The sequence below is a fragment of the Odocoileus virginianus genome, chromosome 10, assembly GCF_023699985.2.
Source record: "Odocoileus virginianus isolate 20LAN1187 ecotype Illinois chromosome 10, Ovbor_1.2, whole genome shotgun sequence".
In the NCBI taxonomy this organism is placed as follows: domain Eukaryota; kingdom Metazoa; phylum Chordata; class Mammalia; order Artiodactyla; family Cervidae; genus Odocoileus; species Odocoileus virginianus.
In genome coordinates this window covers 47,927,615-47,947,217 of record NC_069683.1, presented here as the reverse complement: position 1 = coordinate 47,947,217, position 19,603 = coordinate 47,927,615, and the positions used below count along the sequence as shown (strand labels likewise).

Sequence of the window (19,603 nt, the reverse complement as noted above, 5' to 3'; positions counted from 1 at the left end):
GGGTGATCTGGGGCATGGGAAATAGATTAAGAGACGATAGGGGTGGTTTGCTTAGGAAAGACATATTCCCTTTGCTGTCTATAAAGATTGCCTGGTCTGGGGAGGGGCACCCTCTCCTTGACCAGCCAACTTCTTCAGATATTGTAACACTGTAAAATATAGAGAATAAAAAACATGATTAGGAGAGTCTGTCACCTGCATGGATGTTGTCAAGCAGAATCAGGAGGGGTTAGGAGCACAGGGAGGTCAGAGTGCAGGTGGGGCCAGCAAGCAGCCGCTGCTGTGTGTGCTTTATGGCTGGGAGGCCTGGGTCTGGGAAATAAGCGTATCCTTCCCTCTGTCTTCCCAGCATCCTTCATCAGGTGTTTGTAGAGAGAGAAGGCAAATGCATTAAAACCACTGGGCTGGAGAAAGAGACTTGCAGACTTAGAGAATGAACTTACGGTTGCAGGGAAGGGATAGCTAAGAGAGCTTGGGATGGACAGGTACATGCTGCTGTATCTACAATGGATAACCAACAAGGACCTATGCAGTGTTATATGGCAGCCTGGATGAGAGGGGGGTTTAGGGGAGTATGGCTGAGTCCTTTGGCTCTCCACCTGAAACTGTCACAGCACTGTTAATTGATTATACCACAAATAAAATGGGCTTCCCTTGTGGCTCAGATGGTGAAGAATCTGTCAGCAATGCAGGAGACCCGGGTTTGATCCCTGGGTCAGGAAGATCCCCTGGAGAAGGGAATATTCTCCAGTATTCTTGCCTGGAGAATAGAAGAACCTGGTCGGCACAGTCTATGGGGTTGCAAAGAGGGACTAACTGAGGGACTAACTAATACTTCAGTATAAAATAAAAAGTTAAAAAACAAACAAAAACCACTGGGTTGAAAATGAGTGGAGACAGAATCCCTGATAGCGATCCGAGTTTCAGTGGTGGCACGGCTGCGTCAGGACTCTGGGTACCACAGCCCTCCACCCTCTCCTCCCTCCCTGCCCGTCCCTCCTCGCTTTCCCTCGAATGTCTCAGAGTAACTCGGCTGGCAGCCTGAAACGACATTCTGCTGAGCCTCCTCTCAGCCACTCGCTGTTGGAAACTGGGTCTCACTGATGGTGATACTTGAGGAGTGGCCTAGAAATCGGACCTGCCTCTTCCCCTGGAGGCTTTGACTTCCCAGGCGTGTCATAGATCTTTCAGGCTCACTATTGACCGCGTTGGACCTAAGCTGGGAGTTTGGGATACTCAGTCTTGAAAACAGGGACACAGCGAAGAGGCCCGCTGGCAAAGCAGCCCCGATCTGCCTGCATGCCAGGCGTGCAGGCAGGCTCACCGGTGCGTGCAGCCTGGGTGCACGCGGTCACGCCGGCTGGTGCTCTGTCTCTTCGCAGCATCTGTCCCTAGGGCCCCACATAGCTCCGCAGCCCGCAGGGAAGGGAGACATTAAAAGGTACTATCTCAGGGAAAAAAAGATGTTTTCAGCTCAGGTTGGAAATGAGTTGGAGGGTTGATGAGGCGGAGAGCTGCGGCGGTGGCGGGGTTGGGGGGAGGCTCTTTCCAGGGCAGGATTCTCAGAGGAGATGGTGGCTACATCTTACATCTGCCTCAGTCTGGGCTGCGTCAGGGGACTGAGAGGAAGCAGGAATTGGAAGGAGGGAAACGGGCTTGGGAGCAGAAGGGAGCTGAAGACAGAGCTCAGGACCATTTCTGGTCTGAGTCACGATTTTAGGAAGGATCTCAATTTTTCAGAGACTTGGGTAGCCTTTTGTGTGTTTCTTCTGTCTCTGGCCTTAAGGGGCTGGAAGGGAATTCCAGAGCCCTCCTTTCCTTCTGCTGTGCTAGTCTGATCCCACCCGCCGCCTTCCATCTGCTGCAAAGCGGGAGCTGAGGGCGGAGGGGCTTCTGCATCCCGGGCAGGCTGCTTCCCTTCTTGGACCCTGTCTCCACCCCTCCTTGATTCAGACCCTGCCTGCATGCTGCTGTGGTCCACTCGGCCATGGTGCCAGGCCCTGCCACAGGCTGATCATCGCGGGAGAAGGTGGTGCTTGCGTGGCCAGACCAATTTCTAATGTAAGATTTAAGGACCTGGGACTGCACACGCGTCCTTGCCTTTAGGAAAGCCACTCTGGGAGGCAAAATACTTTATCCCACTTATGTTTCCATTGCTTAAAATGTTCTTGGGGTTTCTCTTTGGCTGTTTCCTTCAAGAGCCAAAATATGTGCAGCAGAACAACCTTCATGACTTTGTAGACATCTCTTTAACCAACTCCATTGTTCCTTATCTAACCACCTGCCTTTTGCATCCCAGTCAGAATTCCTTTTACCTATTTCCACACGGTGAATTCACTCTAAGCAGATGAAGTTGTGGCACTGTTAAGGAGATACGGAGCCTGGCATTTCGGATGTGCCTCTGCTACTCTCTCTGGCTTAGGGAAGGGTCTCCTGCCTGGCTCTCTTGGCACTGTGGAAAGAGGTTGGGCACTCCTGGTCCTCCATGGACTATTCTGGGCCTCAGGGCTAGGAGACATGCTGCTGCTTCTCCTGCTGGCTCATAAGCGTTGACCGCTGTTCAGTTTTGAGAGTCAGGGAGCAGCCTCTGGGGATTCCCCAAACTGCTGGCATGAGCCTCACGTAACAGGGAGAGCCCTGGTAGGAGATGGAACTGGGGCCACGAACCCACTTGGGGGGAGTCCATGAGGGACAGAAGTTTGCCCTCTTCTCCTGCCGCCAGCTCCTCAGCCATGTCTCGGGGTGTTCACTCCGGCCACAACCTACCCAGTCGCCTGAGAGCCTCCTATGCATCACCCACCCCTTAGGCACTCAGGCCCTCCCTCACACAGCCACAGTGGAGCTTATCGTATAGAATAGGGGTCTCCAGCCTCCAGGATCTAATGCCTGATGACCTGAGGTGGAGCTGATATGGTAATAATAGAAATAAAGTGCACAGTAAATGTAATGCACGTGAATCATCCCCAAACCACCCCCCAACCCCTGGTTTGTGAAAAATTGTCTTGCATTAAACCAGTTCCAGAAAGGTTGGCCAGAAAGGTTGGGGGCCGCTCCTCTGGAACAGATGCTGCCCTTGTGTTCGAGAGGGTAGCCTTGCTGCTCGCCCTCAGGCGACCTGACATGCACATACGACTCCTGACCGGAGGCCCTCCGTTAGGGCTCCGTGTGGACTGTTCGGTATCTGTATAAACCCTGGTGCCAGAAGGTGGGTGAACAGTAAACCAAGTGAGACGCTGCTCCCGCCCTTGGCAGGCGATCTGCAGAGCCCGTGGCTCCCCGGGAGCAGCTCTCAGAGGCCGCGCTTGAGGCCACGGAAGAGGCGGTGGCCCGAGAGCTCGAGCACGAGCAGACACGGCTCCTGGAGTCCAAGCGAGAGAAGATGCAGCGGCTGCGGGAGAAGCTGTGGCGGGAGGAGGAGGCGGAGGCCCTGCAGCTTCACCAGCAGAAAGAGAGGGCGCTCAGGTACCTCCGCCCCCTGGCCCAGCCATGCTGGCCGCCGCGGGGATGCCTGGGCCCCTCCAGGACGACTCCTCCCTGGCCAAGACCCGTGCCTTTCCTTTTTTTGGGAAGGGACTTGAGAGGCATGATAGTAATGGGGATGGCTGGTATGTTTTGAGAGATTACTCTGATCCATGTGCTTTATGTCTGCTAACGCGTTCAGTCCTTGGAATGGCCCTTATGAGGTGTTGTCATCGTCTATTTTGTAGAATTTATAATATAGATGAAGAAGCTGAAGCACAGGAAGGTTAAGGCTACCCTCTCTTGGAAGATTGTCCAAGGTATGGAGCCTCATAAGCAGCAGAGCCTGGATTAACAGTCCAGGTGGTTTGTCTCCAGGGCCTGTTTCTTTTTTTTTTTTCAAACACCATTCTTTTTTTTTTTTATTTTGGCTGCACCATGCAGCATGGAGGAGTTTAGTTCCCTGACCAGGGATTGAACCTGTGCCCACTGCAGTGGGAGCTCAGAGTCTTAGCTACTGGACTGCCAGGGAAGTCCCCTGTTTTTGTTTTTAAATAATTTTTATGTATTTTATTTTTGGCTGCACTGGGTTGTCATCATTTTGCACAGGCTTTCTCTAGTTGCGGTGAGTGGGGGCTGCTCTCTTATTGCAGCGGAGCGCAGGGTCTAGGGCATATAGGCTTCAGTAGTTGTGGTTCCTAAGCTCTAGGGCATGGGCTCAGTAGTTAAGGCACATGGCTTAGTTGCTCCTTGATGTGTGGGATCTTCCCTGATCAGGGATTGAACCAGTGTCCCCTGCATTGGCAGTTGGATTCTTACTCACTGTGCCACCAGGGAAGTCCCAGACCTGTTTTCCTAATGACTATGACATCCTCTCTCCTGGGAGTCAGGGCCCTGTGGGGACCCAGTGAGATTGGTAGGGACCATGTGATAGGGTGTGAGGTGCTCTTGCCCAGGACCCAGAAGTTTCTGTTTGGGTTCCTACTCTTTGAATAGGTGACTGGCAGGCCCTCGACAAATGCAGCACATAAGCTTAAGCTGGGCTTGTGTGTGTAGGATTGTGTGTTTCTGTGCTGGAGTTCTGGTTTTTATAGGAAAAGGCAGTTGAGGGCTGGCATGACAGCTCCACAGTAAAGCGTCACCAGGTGTCCTTTAATCCCTCTGTCATCGTTAGTGCTGACTTTTACTCTCAAGCTCTCTTTACAGTCCAGTGTAGCTGCTGGATCTCCAGCCAGCGTATGTGTTCCAGGCAGGAAGTATAGGGGGCCCCTTCTAGCTCATTCAGTCCCTTCAAAGGCACTTTCATGGGAACTTTACCCAATAATTTCTGTTTATATCTCACTGGCCACTCCTGCTTGCAAAGGGTGCAAAGTTGACTGGGGAATGTAGTCCTCTAGCTGGTCTCTGAGCCTGAGAAAATAAAATTAGGGTTCTCTTAGTAAAGAATAGTGGGAGAATGGATATTGAGAGGGTCATAAACCATCTTTGTCACAGTCCCAGGATGGGGAAAGTGCTACGAAAAGATGTTAATATGTTTCACTTACTTGGCAGTTAAGCTAAAGGCTGAATCTTGTCCTCTTGGACAGAAGATCCCAAAGTGCTGTAGACTTACTATTTTTATATCATACATGGCAAAGACTGTATAAAATATTTATGCTTAATTTAGAGAAACTAACAGAAAACCAGCACCCAACTGCCCGGAGGCTTGGGGACAGTCTCTCTCATTAGCCCAACACAGGCTCTGCTGACCAGGGTCCATCCTGTGTCACCCTTCCTGGGTCCCCCTGCCAGAGAGCACCCCAAAGTATAGATGGTCCCAGGCATCCTCCTCTTCTAGCCACCTGGAACTTGGGGAGGGGGCCCCCAAATAGAGTGTGACTCAGCTTACCTTGAGAGGCAGTGCCTGGGAAGAAATACTGGTGGGATCTCCCCACCAGGCTCCTCTCTTTCCCTGGACACCCTGGGCTGTGCTGACTGCTCTCTGTCCCTTCCCTAGCTCCCCAACTTCAGAGGGGCCTCCCAGAGCCCTCCTAAATTATAGTGAAAACCAGCCTGTTGAAAAGTATCTGACTCAGGGCCTAAAGCATGATAGTTGCTCAGTAAAAGCTGGCTCTTGGTTATATTTTCAGCTGAAATCAGTACACTGTTGGTGGTCTTGACTAAGTGATTTCTCTGTGGGCAGCGCCTTGCCTGGCTTTCTTCAAAGTAGTTTGTCATGAGAACCCTGTTTCTATTTACACATGAGCCTTTCTGAGGGCTAGGGTCTCCTCTCTCCTGGGAAATTACCACTTGGTGGAAATTTCTGGAAACCACAGCAGACCTTGTAGCAAATATTTCTTGAATGAGAAGGCAGGCAGGCAGGCTGACGCTTAGTTTCTTAAGTTATGAAACAGACTGAGTTTAGTTGTAAGATGAAGAGAGGAGAGTGTTGTAAAATGCAGGACTTAACTGTTAAAGACCTTCCATTCTGTGGTGATATGTGTAAAATTTAGCCTTGGGACAAAGAGAAAGGGTTTCTGGGGAATCTAGCAGGAAGAATCTTTTAAATTTTCTATCATTACGGAAGAGAGCAGTGGTGTTGATAGCTGAAAATAGAGAATGATCCGGTCTTTTCTGGCTCTGGAATTCACTGCAGAAGCTTTTCCGAGAGATTGTCTTCTGAATCATGTTTTTCTCAGGCTTGAACTCCCTGAGTGTGCAGCACTGGTCACATGACAGCCCCTGGTCACGTGCGGGCCGCGCAAGGGTTGTCTGGTTGGGATGAGATGGTCACCATCTCGTTGGTCTGTGAATAAGGGACTCCTCACAGATAATCAGAACTTGCTTATAGTTTGGGCCTGGGTGATACTGCCCAAATTCAGCCAGCATTCATGGAGTCCCTACTTCCATTTCTGTTACTGTGCTTGGCACTTGGGAGATAGCAGATTTTAAGGCAAGATTCCTTCTCTCGAGACGCTCCCACACTTGTAAAGAAAACACACGTACAAAGGCTGAATTCTGGTGTGATGTTATGCATGGCACAGAGCGGCATGGATAAGAAAGGTCTCCATATAAAGCGTGATGGGAGCTGAAAGAGGATTGGTGAGCTTGGGGAGAGTTGGAAAGGCTTTGAGAGGAGGGAGATGGGTGTTGAACAAGGAACACGGGTTTGTCAGGTAGGAAAGGGCATTCTCAATGAGAGAACTGGCTTGAACAAAGGCCAGGAGGCAGGGAGGAGTGTGGTGGGGTTTGGAGGTGCTGGCTCATATGATGTGGCCAGAGGTAGGTTGGGGTCAGACTGGATCCAAGCTTGAGTAAATGCCTCCCACCTGGAGGCAGAGGAGAACCTTTGGCAGAAATGCTGTTCTGGGATCACGGAGCCTGTAATCTGCTTCCTGTGGCAAAGGGCAGGTGGAGTTCATAGCCCCTCTCGCCCTGGGAGGTATTAAAGGCAGCAGGAGCCAGAGGCTGAGGTTAGGCTTGTTCTTAAGATGTAGGAAGCTTCACAAGCAGGCTCTAGGCTTTTGGAGGCTGAGAGCCAGGGGTTAGGTGTAGAAGGGAGAAGGCCTTGTGGTCCCGCCAACAAACTTGCCTTTGCTTTGCAGTTCCCTGAAGGAGCAGCTGCAGAGAGCCACCGAGGAGGAGGAGACCCAGATGAGAGAGCAGGAGAGCCAGAGGCTGTCCCGGCTTCGCGCCCAGGTGCAGTCCAGCTCAGAGGCTGATGAGGACCAAATCAGGTGAGTGTGGGCTGTCGGCGGCCCGGCCTCCCCGGAGGCTCTCCCCTCTCTGCACCCACACCCCCCAGCATAAGTGCCCAGACCCACCCCCACCTCTTTTTCTGCCCAGGGCCGAGCAAGAGGCTTCCCTGCAGAGGCTTCGAGAAGAGCTGGAGTCTCTGCAGAAGGCCGAGAGGGCCAGCTTGGAAGAGAGGAGCAGGCAGATGCTGGAGCAGCTCAGGGAAGAGATGGATGCTTCGGAGAAGAGAGAGCAGGCTGCCCTGAACGTGGAGAAGGAGAGGGCCTTGGAGCAGCTGAGGGAGCAGCTGGAAGGGGAGAGGAAAGAAGTGAGTGCCCCCATCCACCCCCTTGTGTCCCTGGGGAGGGGCTGGGTGCTGAGGAAGAACAAGAGCCAGCCTTGGTGCCCAGGGGAGCCAGTAGCGCGGGGGTCTGTGAGAAAGGGCACGGAGATATTGGTCCGGCTGTCTGGGCCCATGTGGAGCCCACTCGTCTCAGAGCAGATGCTGCCCTGGTCTCCACAGCAGACAGAGGGCACAGTGGGGTCCAGAGGCCCCCCTCCAGGGCCTGCTGGGAGTTGTCAGCAGCAGAGAAGAAGTTTGAAGGGAAAGGACCCGGGGGTTTGGAAAGACTCCATGACTGAAAGATCTGAAACCAGACCACAGGTCTTGGGACGAAGGTGCAGCGTCCCCGTCCTCGTCCCTGAGGGGCAGCTGTGATGACCTCTCATCTCTCTCCTTCCCTCCCCTGCCTCAGAGCGAGAGGCCGGCTCACTCAGAGGGGTTTGTTCTCCTTTGTCCTTACTCCCTGTCCCTCCCATCCAGTGGTCTGTCTCTAGGTAAGAGGCTGAAGTAGGTAGTAGGTCAAGTGGAACTGGCGTTTTATTTTGGTTCTGGGTGGAGTGTCAGTTCCCAGGCCTAGGGAACCTGTGGAGGATGTCACTGTGCTGCACGTGCTCAGGGAGACGGTGCTGAGCCTCCAGGCCTCCTGGCCCTTATTCACAGGCAGGAGTGTGGCCTGGGTACTGTGGTTTGGCCCAGAGGCCCGAGGGTGGAAGGGCCATGGCCAAGCCTCACTGAAAGGTTCCCTCCACTCTGGCCTCCATGTCCCCATTTGCTTGCAGACTTGAGGGACAGCTGTTTTGGAGGAACACAGAGTGCCTGCGGTTCCCCTCAGCCCCTTAGCTCAGGGGGCACTGGGGATGGTCTTCCTGGCTCTTGCTCGGCCCAGGGTCAGAGCCTGGCCAGCCTGCCTGGTCCTCACGGGCCCTGTGTTGCACCCCAGGCGGTGGCAGCGCTGGAGAGGGAGCACAGAGAGGAGCTGGAGCGGCTCTCCTCCTCGCTGGAGGCCAAGCACCGGGAGGTGAGGGGCGGCGGCCCTGCCTGCCGGGCAGAGCCTGGACCTGCCACTAGCCTCCCTCTCCTGCAGCCCTGGGGGCTGGGTCCCTGGGAAGCGAGTCACCCGCGGCTACTCTGTCGGGCTCTCTGAGGGTCACACTGCCCGCTGCGGGCGCCTCCTCAGGTGGTCTCCAGCCTCCAGAAGAAGATGGAGGAAGCTCACCAGAGAGAGGAGGCCCAGCTGCAGGAGAGCCTTGGGTGGGCGGAGCAGCGAGCCCATCGCAAAGCATACCAGGTGCTGGAGTACGAGCAGGAGGTGCGTGCCGGTCTACCCCTTCCGCTCTGGAGGCCCGTTGTCACGGCCGGCCGGCCGAGCCATTCTGGCCTGAGGGTCCTCTGCTTTGCTTTGGACGGCTCAGCTGGGGCTCTGTTTTCATGCCTTAGTTCCCTGGAGGCCAAGTCCTTCTCCACCCTGTGCCCTGTACGTGAGTGGAGTGGGAGGCGGTGCTGGGTGTGGCCGTGTGTGTATGTGGGGACATTGGGGGAGGTGGGCGTGTGTTGCACACTTGTGTGAGTCCTTCAAGTGCTTCAGTCCCTGGGTGCTGCTCCAGCCTCAGTCCTGCATGTCGCATCCCTGCCTCCTGCCCGGCAGCTCAGCGGCCTCCTGAGAGAGAAGCGCCAGGAGGTGGAGCGGGAGCATGAGCGGAAGATGGACAGGATGAAGGAGGAGCACCAGCAGGTGGTGGCTGAGGCCAGGCAGCAGTACGAGGCCGAGGTGACTTGGCCCCATCCCCTGGTGCACATGTGTGTGTGTGTGCGCGTGCACACACACACCCACCCATCCCCACCCACCCCTCGGGGTCCTTCCCAGATGTCCTGAGGGCCTCAGAAGGGGTCAGGGGTCGTGGAAGCGTTCTTTACTTGCCCCCGGCAGTGGTGAAATCTGGTTTTGCCTTTGTACTAAAGCCTCCCTGCCATCAGGCTGCACTTTGCTCTCCTGTTAATAACAGCCAAGGTGTATTGAGCTTATATGATGTGCCAGGTGCATCCTGAGCTCTTTGCCTGTTAACCTCATTTAGTCTTCACAGTACCCTCAGGCGGGGGTGTCCATACTACTGGTCTCTCCATTTTAAAAACAGGAAACAGACTTGAGCATAAGCAACTCCCCTAAGCCTCCCTGGCTGAGAAGGAGAGGAGCTAGGATTCAAGCCAAGACTGTCTGACTCCAGAGCCTTCTGATGCGATTGGTTTAACCGCCAACCCTGTGCCTCCAGGCCTAATAGAAATTCCAGGACTGCAGGAAATAGGTTGGCAAGGGAAGGAAAGTAGGGAAGTTGCTCAGTTGTGTCCGACTCTTTGCAACCCCATGGACTGTGGCTTACCATGCTCCTCCGTCTATGGGATTTTTCAGGCAAGAGTACTGGAGTGGGTTGCCATCTCCTCCTCCAGGGGATCTTCCTGACCCAGGGATCGAATCCAGGTCTCCCGCATTGTAGGCAGATGCTTTTCCTGTCTGAGCCACCAATATTTAGATATTACCTGCCCTTCTTCAGCCTCTGGCTTGGAGGGGAGAGTACATGACTAAGTGGACCCACGCTGGCGTGCTCACATTGGGGCGAACGACAGGGAGGGTTGGTGGCTGACTTTAGCCCAGAGCTGGGTGGGCTTCTGTCCCCATTTTCTAGGCTATGCCTCCAGAAACGTGAACCAGTATCCCAGACTCTGCACCAGGGCAGAAATAGCAGCCCAGAGGAAAATGTAGTTGACTCCTTTCCTAAACCAATTCTGCCCTTGTTGAAGAATAGTGACATTTTAGTAAAGACCCCTTCCCTTAAGGAAGGAAGGCTGTGTGTGTTGGGGGTGGTAAGAGAGGCAGGGGTCCACACCAGGGATTTTTCAGGACATCTGTCCAGTGTTGTTTCAGCAGCAGCAGAGGGGGTGCAGGGTTTCTGGGGGGCGAGACCACACGGTCCCGGGCCCTCTCTCTCCAAGAGTCGGCCTCAGAGGCCTGGTGGGATCCCTGATCTTACTGACCTGAGGTGGCAGGGCAGGGGGTAGGGGGCGGCTCTGGTCGAAGGGTTGGGAGGGGCCACCGTGGTTTCCCACTGATGGCCCCACCCTCCGTCAGGAGAGGAAGCAGCGGGCTGAGCTCCTGCGGCACCTGACGGGAGAGCTGGAGCGCCTGCGCAGGGCCCATGAGCGAGAGCTGGAGTCGGTGAGGCAGGAACAGGACCGGCAGCTGGAGGACCTGCGGCGGCGGCACCGGGAGCAGGTGGGCCTCTTTGCTGACAGTCGCTTGGGGCCCGCCCTCCCCGACCCCTCTACCCAGGGCAGAAGAGTACTGGGGGCCCGGCACTGCCACCACGGCGGGGTGGGGCCTAACGGCTTCATGGGTGAGGAGGTCTCTCGCTGCCCATCCCCAAGCTGGGGCATCCTTGCTCTTTTGCTTTCTGGGCCAAGGAGCATCCCCAGGACTAGAAATGGAGGTCAGTGCACCACGGGCCTTGGGATTGGTGTCTTTGCCTCTGCTCACCTCCACCCCCACCCCCCCCCCAAATAAGTAAGGGGTGATGCTCTGCTGGGGGAGCCCAGCCCAGCTTGGAGCACGTGGTGTGGGGCACAGGGTCGTGAACTCCTTCAGGCCCTCAGCTCGGGCCTGGGCGCTGGCTGCACTCCCATTTCTCTCGCCACCTACATTCCATGCAGGAAAAGAAGCTCCAAGATTTAGAGGCGGAACTTGAAACCAGAACCAAGGATGTCAAGGCCCGATTGGCTCAGCTGGATGTCCAGGTGCGGGAGTAGGGGCAGAGGACAGGCTCTCAGGTACCCTTGACCTGGAAGTCTCCCCCAGGAGAGGCCCAGAGTTGGCCAGATGGCCAGACCTTCTGTGCCCTGCAGGAGGAGGTGGCCCGGAAAGAGAAGCAACAGCTCCTCGACGTGCAGAGGCAGGTCGTGCTGGAGAGCGAGGTGCGTCTGCCTCTCCTCCTGTCCTCCCTCATTGCACTTCCTTCCCCAACCCCTTCATTCCCCTGGTCTATCCGGGGAATTGGATTCCAAACTCTGTTGGCTAGCATCCCACAGATTGCCTCTCTGTGCGGGATCAGCTCGGCAACCGGGGGGCGGGGCCATGAAGGGGCAGGGCCTGTATCTGCCATGTGCGCGCGGAGGGGGAGGGGAGGGGTCCAGCCTCTCGACGAGTGCTCCCGGGTGTCTGCTGCTGTCTGCTCTGTACCTACCCCGTCGACTCCCTCCCACGTCTCCAGGTCCTTCTGTCTTTCCTTCTGCCCCCAGGAAGCCACAGCCACACATCAGCACCTGGAGGAGGCCAAGAAGGAGCACACCCACCTGCTGGAGTCAAACCAGAAGCTCCGAAGAATCTTCGAGGAGCTTCAGGCCCGCAAGCTGGAGCTGGAGTCCCAGGTGGAGCTGCTGCAAGCCCAGAGTCAGAGGCTGCAGAAGCATGTCAGGTGGTCTGAACCCCTGCGCCCCGCCACCCCTGTGCCTCCCGCCTGCCCTCTGACCTCTGCTGCTCGGGAGCTGTGTCTCCTCGTGGTCCAGTTAGCAAGCGGAGGTGGAGCCAGGCGGAGTGGCTGAGATTTGTAGGGACTTGGCGCGGGGGTGGGGTGGGAGGGTGGATTAAGAGGCTGTGACTAGCCTGGGTCCCCTAGTTCTACTGTCCCTGCCCCAGCCCTGCCTCAGCATCTTTGGCAGGATTGAAAGAATGGAGATGGCTCTGTCCCCTCCCCGCTAGGAGTCCTGAAAGGTGCTGCCAGGCCTGCTTCAGCATGTGACCCTGCCTCACCAACTCTCCCCCCCCCCCCAATTTCCCATCACAGTGACCTGGAGGTCAAAGTTCAGAAGCAGCAGGACTTGTTGAAAGAGCTGGAGGTAAAGGACAGTAATGCTTCCCCACATTTGGAGCCCGATCTCCACCTCGAGGACCTGAGGAGATCCCCCTGGACGGTGAGCTTCTCTTGGAAGGGTCAGGGTGGCTGGAATAGGGCAGGGCTCCACGGGGGGCAGGGCTCTAGGAGGGGTTGAGGTCCAGGAGGGATGGGGCTCCAGCAGGGGAAAGTGGGTAGGAGAGGGGCTCCAGGAGGGGGTGGGGGCTCCAGGAAGGGGGTTCTGACTATTCTGCCTAGGATTTTAGTCTCCTATTCTTATCATTTCTAGCCCTACTTCTCCATCAGTCAAATTAAATCCGTAAGTGACTGGTGCTCAGTGGCTGGCAGAACCATTGTCTGGGCCACTAGGAGGGACTTCGGGATCCATTGAGCCTGTAGTTATCTGATGTTGTTACATTCATTGGGCGTTTTCTACTGCGTGTGTCTTCAGTTCAGTTCAGTTGCTCATTTGTGTGTCTTACAACCAGACTAAAGAGGTATCCTTCTCTCTCTTCCCAGAGCAAGGAGACTGCCTTATCCTTGGACAGGTGCGTTCCAATAACCTGTCCTATTTTGGGTTGAGGATCCAGGAATCATTGAGTTGAGGACATGCCTCAGGGGCAGGGACTGATGTGGGCCCATGGTCTCCAGTGGGGCTTGGTTCAAGGATAGGGGCTGGGGCACTGAGGAGTCTTCTGTGACAACCCAGGAAGGTGCCCAAGGTGATCACTGACACAACATGCTAGCATGTACTGACCCTTGCTTGAGGTTTCAGGCTGATAGGAGAGTCTGGCCATCTCAGGAGGCCTCAGGCTTGGTCCCTGTCTGGGTCAGGGTGGGAGGACTGGAGTGCTCATCCCACGTGCTGCACACTGTGGGTATCAAGCAGCGGCATCCCCATGCTCTCCTAGCCCTGTGGTCTGTGCTCAGGCTGGACATCTGCTGGGACAGTGCTCGTGACCCACAGCAGTTGTTCACAGAGCGTGTGTCCCCACTCCACCCCCTGCCCTGTCCTCTTGCAGTGCTCGGCACTACGTCTCTGCTGAGGGGGTGGCTCTCCGCAACGCCAAAGACTTCCTGGTGCGACAGTCGCGCTCCATGCGGAGGCGGCAGACAGCTCTGAAGGCTGCCCAGCAGCACTGGCGCCAGGAGGTGGCCAAAGACCTACCAGGCACCACGGCCCTGGAGGACGTGTGCAAGGACCTGGAGGAGGTCAGGAGCCCCAGGGGGGAACTCAGCCACGTGGGGGAGGCCGGGGGCAGGAAGCTGGCCCTCCCTTTGGGCTCCCCTTGAGTGGTCAGGTAGGCCCAGGGTCACTGGACAAGTCTAGGGAGACCAGACAGGAGATGGAGGTTATGGATGACCACAAGGATGGAAGCTCCTTGCACTCACCTGGCAGTGCAGAATGCTTTCTCTACGAGGAAGTCACTTGGGCCTCACAGAACCAGAGACGATGTACGGGGTTGTAGTGGTGTTCCCATTTTCTAGAAGTTCCACATTGCTTGGCCATTCTATCACACTCCAGACTTTGCTCATAAGTGAAAATCTTTTGAGCACACTCAGCATAAGCCTGAGTTCCCCATTTTCCTTCTCTGAGACCCTAATTTGTAATGAAAAGGAGACAACTTCATGGTTATTATTAGTGGAATCACACATCTTTGCCACGTGAGGATCTTGGCAGCTTGTCTGGTCCCTTAGAGTTCCGATGGTGCTCAGAGCTGGTGAGGGACTCTGGGCCCTGTGGCCCCTAAGTCTGACTGGGGAGCAGCAGAGGGTCAGAGGTCAGTTCTTATGGAGGGGTAGCCTTCCAGGGGCATCTGCATTCCACCCCCAGGGCCTGGAATTGCTCTGCTGAATCCCTGCTGTTGAGGATGGGGGTAGTAATGGTAGAACAGTGATGATGATAATAACCATTTGTTTAATAGTAACTGTTTTGAGAATTTATTAGGTGTGGGCACAGTGGAGGGTGCATAGCATACGTTATCTCATCTAATCTTCAAGACCCTATGAAAAGGTTTTTTTTTTTTTAATGAACATCCAGAGTTCAGGAATTTGCTTAAACTCATTCAGATCACCCAGCCAACAAACGGCAGAGCAGGAACTCCTGCATGTGCCCCTGTGGTTAGTCACCATCTTTCTCCTCCCCTTCCTCCCTGGCTGCAGGAGACCAGGCACCTGGATGAGATGAAGTTGGCCATGCGGAAAGGCCATGACCTGCTGAAGGAGGAGGAGGAGAAGCTGCATCAGCTGGAGTCCTCTCTCCGGGAAGAGGTGCAGCCCAGCCTGGCCCCAGCTTCCCTCTTCTGTTCCTGGGATTCGGTGGGGGTTCTTGGGTCCCATGTCGGGGCAGCTTAGGCCCAGGATTGGCAGTAGGCTTGGGGCTTCTGAAAGTGGCCGTGGCTTCAGCTTTGACTGTCAAGCACATTTAGGGGTTTGGGTATCTGTGCCGAGACGTCCTGAGCATACTTGGATCTTTTTGCTGAAGGTTCTCAGGAGAGGACTGGCCCTGCCCTGGTGCCCGAGGAGAGGTGTGCCTTGAGGGCCAGGAATAGAGGCTCCTCGGTTTCGCTCCCTTCTCTGGGCCTTGTAGGCTTTCCTCTGGATGCCTGAGACGGGGACGCAGCAGGAGCTGGAAAGACACCGTGGGGAGTGTTTACTGGGGTGAGGGTGGGGGCCTGCCTGACTCTGGTGAGCTTACTGCCTATATCTGCAGGGCAGCCTGTGTCTCTCCCAGAACTTGGGACCCAAGTCCTCAGCTGTCACGAGGGCAGAAAAACAGGGCAGGTGCCATCCTCATCTGCTGCGTCTTCCCACCAGGCTTCAGATGAGGACACTTTGAGAGGACCCCCCCTGAAGAAGGTGGTAACCTTTGACCTCAGCGACCTGGAAGATGGGAGTAGTGACAGTTCCGACTCCTGTCCCCTGCCTCGCCGTGAGTTGGTGGGGGGAGGACTGGGATGTCCACGGGGACCAGAGATGCAGCCCCTCCCCACAGCCCTGCAAGAGAGGGCCCCCCCTGCCATGCCGGTCTGGAGCAAATGGTCAGCAACTGACCTGGCCGGAGTGAGCCGGCTGGGTGTGCAGGGCCCCGAGGCTCAGAGGCGGCCTTTTGAGTGCACAGGGGGCGTGCAGCGAGAGAAGCATCCTTCTTGGCCTTTCCCTCCCCTGCTGCTGCCTGGGAGTCTCTTCTCCCTCTGCCGCTCTGACCTGCACAGGGGCGGAGGGCCTCTTCCTGGAGCCGCTCTGGAACACTGAAGCCGTGAGGCTTTTGTTGAGAGGAACAGGGAAGCGGGCAGGCCGTTCTCCACCCTCTGCCTCTTCCCTTTTCAGGCAACCTGACCCCGAGCCCCACCATCCCCAACAAGATCCACTATCTGAGCAGCTCCCTGCAGAGTATCAGCAGCCAGCTCAATGGGGTGCTCGGCGTCCTGGGCAGCCTCAACACCCAGCCGCCACCGCTCTTCACCTCCATGCCCGTGCTGCCCCCCACCCAGGCCTCCAGGAGCGCCCCAGCTCCCTCCCACCCCTCCCAGGCCCGGGGCTCAGTCTCGTCCCTGGCTCAGTCCACGTCTGCCCCGTGGACCTGGGACCCGGGGCTGGGCCCCAGGCTCTCTTCCTCTGTGGCTCAGACTGTGGACGACTTCCTGGTGGAAAAGTGGCGCAAGTACTTTCCAAGTAAGCTTCCCTCTGGGCTGTGTGCAGTTCTGGCTCCGCCTCCCCACCTCCCTCCTCTGCCTGCCCCTCACTCCCAGCTTTGGCATGGCCCCCGGACACTGAGGGTCCCTGGGAGGACCTTGCTGCTTGCCCTGTGGCTGGAGGCCCTCTGGGTCAAGCACGGGTTACCTGATGGGGCCTTGATGATGGATTTTAGAGCTCAGCTGAACCTAAGGAGGTCATTTGTCAGAGCTGTGGTCGCTGCCATCTTGTGTGTTATATATTATGGGCCAGGCATTTTATGTATGGTTTTTCATTGAGTCCTTATAATAATCCTCTGAGGTTATTCCACACTATTTATCCCCATTTTACAGGTGAGGAAACAGACTCAGAGGTTAAGTAATATTCTACAGGGGACCCAGGGAGTGAGCAATTGACCCCGTGTCTGTGACTTCGGGATTTGTAGCCCTTTGGCTGTATGTGGCTTCCTCTGGTCTCATGGCCCTGCTGAGGAATGTGAAAATCCATAAAAACAGTTATTGAAGGAAAAGGTTCTATGTTCCTGTCGTGACCCAAACGGAAAAGTAATTTCAGTTTTAGAAATAAGTAGGACAGTTACTGGGTACCATCGGTCTCTCACCTCCAACCTCAGAAGCTTTTCCGGTTTTTGGTTTAGGGCACTGCCTTTGCAGTTTCTGGGTGGGGGGAGGCGAGAGGGGGCTGGCTTGGCTAAACTGCTGCTCATTTCTGAATGCCTCCCTCACACTTTGCCAGCTGGCATCCCGTTCCTGAGCAGTGGCCCTGCCCCCTTGGAAAACAGGCTGGGCTATGTGTCTGCCAGGTAAGCCTCCCTGTGGGCTCAGGGTGGGGCCATGCCGTTCAGCTGCAGCTCCCAGGGAAGGTGGGACCTGGTAAAGGGACCAGAAGGCCCTGTCACGGCACCCAGACATTAGGCAGGTCCCCCAGGCCATGAAGCCACTGAGGTCCCCTTGGGGCCAGGCTGGCCTTACCTGAGCCAGCCCCATGAGGAAGCTACCCGGTGGCACCCTGGGGAGAAATAGGATCTGGCCATGGAGTGAGGCCTTCGTCTCTGCCCTGAGCTCTTTGTCTGCTGCGCACGGCTCCCTTCTTCCCCCAGACCTGCTGAGCAACATCTGGAGGGAGGGGGCGCTCCCTATAGGGGAGACAGATGGGCAATTATTGAAACCTGTTATTAATTTCCCCTTCATCTTATTCCTTGCCAAATGTACCCCCCTTGATGTGTCCCTGCAGGCCCCCAACCATAAGCACAGCCCTTCTTACCCTTTGGCCAGCTTGGGAGCTAATGCTGGGATGGTATTTGAGTTGACAGAGAGGAAAGTGTTTGCTGATGAGATTGGCTGGCCACAGGCTGACGTGGGAACCCTGAAGTCCGGCACATTCACCCAGGGTGGGGGCTCCACCCTCCTCCCTTTTGGAAATGGATGCTCCTCACCCCAGAGGGGCACTCTTGCCAGGCTCCTGCCTCCTTTCCCCTCCCTGCAGTGAGCAGCTCCGCCTCCTGCAGCGTCCCTATTCCCGAGTCCCCGAGGTGGGCATCTCCAACTTGCAGGACACGACCGCGGCTAACCAAAAGTGGCTAGAGCATTACAAGAACGACCCCAAGTTGTATCCTTTTAGCTGCCTCCCAAACCCTGATCCCTTCGCGCTCTGCCGTGCAGGTGGGCCCTAGGGGGGTGGGGGTGGGGGTCCCAGGAGGGTCCCGTCTGGCCCGTGACTGCTCCCCAGCCATGCTCAGCTGACTGCAGAGTTCTCCTTCATCTAGTGGCCAGACCTCTCTTCTCCTCGGTGCCCAAGCCAGCGGCTGGTTCCAGCCTCCTGCAGCTGGACCTGGATGAGAGCAACAGACTGAAGATCTATCACTACTGAGGCGCTGAGCCGGGGGGGCAGCCTGGCCTCTCTTGCACCCAGACCATGTGCCCTACTTGCTGCCTGCACTTTACTCCCTCTGATAAAGCATTCTCCCGGGCCCCACTCTGTGCTGCTTGCCTCACTTGGAACTTAGAGGAACCATGGGGGACCAGGGGAAACGGATGGTGTGACTGGGAACAGTAAGCCACCCCTAGACTGTAACATCTCAGGCCACCCTGTGTGACTTCTGCATGAACCTGGCGACACTGACGTGGGGCAGCTGGGACAGGGGCGCCTTCAGGAGACAGAGGTGGTGCTGGCGGAGCTCCTGCTTCAGAGGCCAGGGGACTCCCTGGGAGTGGAGTCAGTCTCTTGGACCCGTGGGGCCCGCTTGGAGCTCCCAGGGTCACATGTGTGGTCCCTCACTCCCCAGAACAAAGCCCCCTCCGGCATGTTTGTACTCTGGGACCAGGGCCCACCTCTCTAATACCTCAGCCCTGTAGAGATCAAGCTTTTTTTTTTTTTTTAAACTGTCCCCTTTCCTGAGCACTCTGTCTCACCTTTTGACTTATCTCAGGATTGGGCCCAGAGCCCTGTGGGCGGTGGCTGGACACTGGCCCCAGAAGTCTTGCCACCGGTCTTCCTTCTGCTCGTCCTGGGCTTTCCTCAGGGGCACTTCCTTCCCCCCGCCCTGGGGCTCCTCCCCAGAGCACCCCAGCTACATTCTCAGGTCTCAAGCACCCAGCTTCCAGGAAGCCAGTGAGCCATAGGGAGAGACCAGGAGGGCTTCCCTTGGTTTTGTCTTCCTGGATCACCTCGGGTATATATGTGTGTTGTTTCCATCTGTCTTTTCTGCCTGTGCCACCCCTGCCGCCCCTTCTCAGAGCCTGGGGACTTGTTCTGAAGGAGGTGAGGGGCTGGGCCTGTGCCTGCTGTCTGGCACAGCACCCTGCCACCCTTCCCATGTCAGCGGGCCCCTTGAGGGGACATGCTGGGGTGTTCAACATCTGCCCCATTGTTTAAATGCCCCCATTTTTCTTATCTTGAAAGCTGTGGGGGTTCCTCTCCAATGCCTAGAAACCACCTCTCCACCATCCCACCCCTTGTTTCTTTCTATAAGGAATTAAGATGCCATTGGCTTGTTTACCTGCAGGTCCTTTTTTGGCATCAGTCTGCCACATAGGATGTCCATTTTGTTCATTCTGTGTGCTTTGGGAATAGCTCATGTGCTACAACCAACTTTGGTGACAATCCTGTGTTTTCTACATCAATTAAATCTCTGCAGGTCCATTTGCCACACAGTAGCTGCGTGAATGTGTCTTCTCCTTTTTGAAGGCCTTTGCTTCCTTCTGCTTAAGAATAGAGGGAAGGAAATGAATAGTCACAGAACAGCTAGGGCTCCCCTGGTGGCTCAGTGAAAAAGAATCTGCCTGCCAGTGCAGGAGACACAGGTTGGATCCCTGGTCTAGGAAGATCCCATGTGCTGCGGAGCAGCTAAGCCTGTGAACCACAACTGCAACTACCGAGCCTGTGCTCTAGAGCCCATGCTCTGCAACAAGAGAAGTCACCGCAATGAGAAGCCCATGCATTGCAACTGGAGAAAGCCCACGTGCAGCAGCAAAGACACGCATAGAATATTTTTCAAAAAGAATACCTCAGTATCGAA

The 19,603-nt window shown here is 55.8% G+C and overlaps 1 protein-coding gene across 12 annotated transcripts in view; it reads left to right on the top strand.

The window, feature by feature from the left end:
• The window catches only part of CEP164 (centrosomal protein 164), a 74,712-nt gene extending 55,474 nt beyond the window's left edge, over positions 1 to 19,238 (top strand). For 7 of the 12 annotated variants that reach the window (XM_070473526.1, XM_070473528.1, XM_070473529.1 and 4 more), the window contains 19 exons: positions 3,253 to 3,462; positions 7,044 to 7,175; positions 7,285 to 7,501; positions 8,457 to 8,534; positions 8,694 to 8,825; positions 9,162 to 9,284; positions 10,638 to 10,781; positions 11,216 to 11,299; positions 11,408 to 11,476; positions 11,801 to 11,976; positions 12,346 to 12,472; positions 12,913 to 12,941; positions 13,416 to 13,605; positions 14,557 to 14,664; positions 15,211 to 15,325; positions 15,724 to 16,068; positions 16,822 to 16,888; positions 17,572 to 17,694; positions 17,859 to 19,238. In XM_070473526.1, coding sequence (XP_070329627.1) covers positions 3,253 to 3,462; positions 7,044 to 7,175; positions 7,285 to 7,501; positions 8,457 to 8,534; positions 8,694 to 8,825; positions 9,162 to 9,284; positions 10,638 to 10,781; positions 11,216 to 11,299; positions 11,408 to 11,476; positions 11,801 to 11,976; positions 12,346 to 12,472; positions 12,913 to 12,941; positions 13,416 to 13,605; positions 14,557 to 14,664; positions 15,211 to 15,325; positions 15,724 to 16,068; positions 16,822 to 16,888; positions 17,572 to 17,694; positions 17,859 to 17,955 — 2,566 coding nt within the window. In that variant the 3' untranslated portion in view covers positions 17,956 to 19,238. Of the gene's footprint in view, positions 1 to 3,252; positions 3,463 to 7,043; positions 7,176 to 7,284; positions 7,502 to 8,456; positions 8,535 to 8,693; positions 8,826 to 9,161; positions 9,285 to 9,648; positions 9,817 to 10,637; positions 10,783 to 11,215; positions 11,300 to 11,407; positions 11,477 to 11,800; positions 11,977 to 12,345; positions 12,473 to 12,912; positions 12,942 to 13,415; positions 13,606 to 14,556; positions 14,665 to 15,210; positions 15,326 to 15,723; positions 16,069 to 16,821; positions 16,889 to 17,571; positions 17,695 to 17,851 lie in introns of those variants that run through there. The other 5 variants (XM_070473534.1, XM_070473532.1, XM_070473527.1 and 2 more) reach the window with 4 other exon arrangements.
• Positions 19,239 to 19,603: the final 365 nt, after the last annotated feature.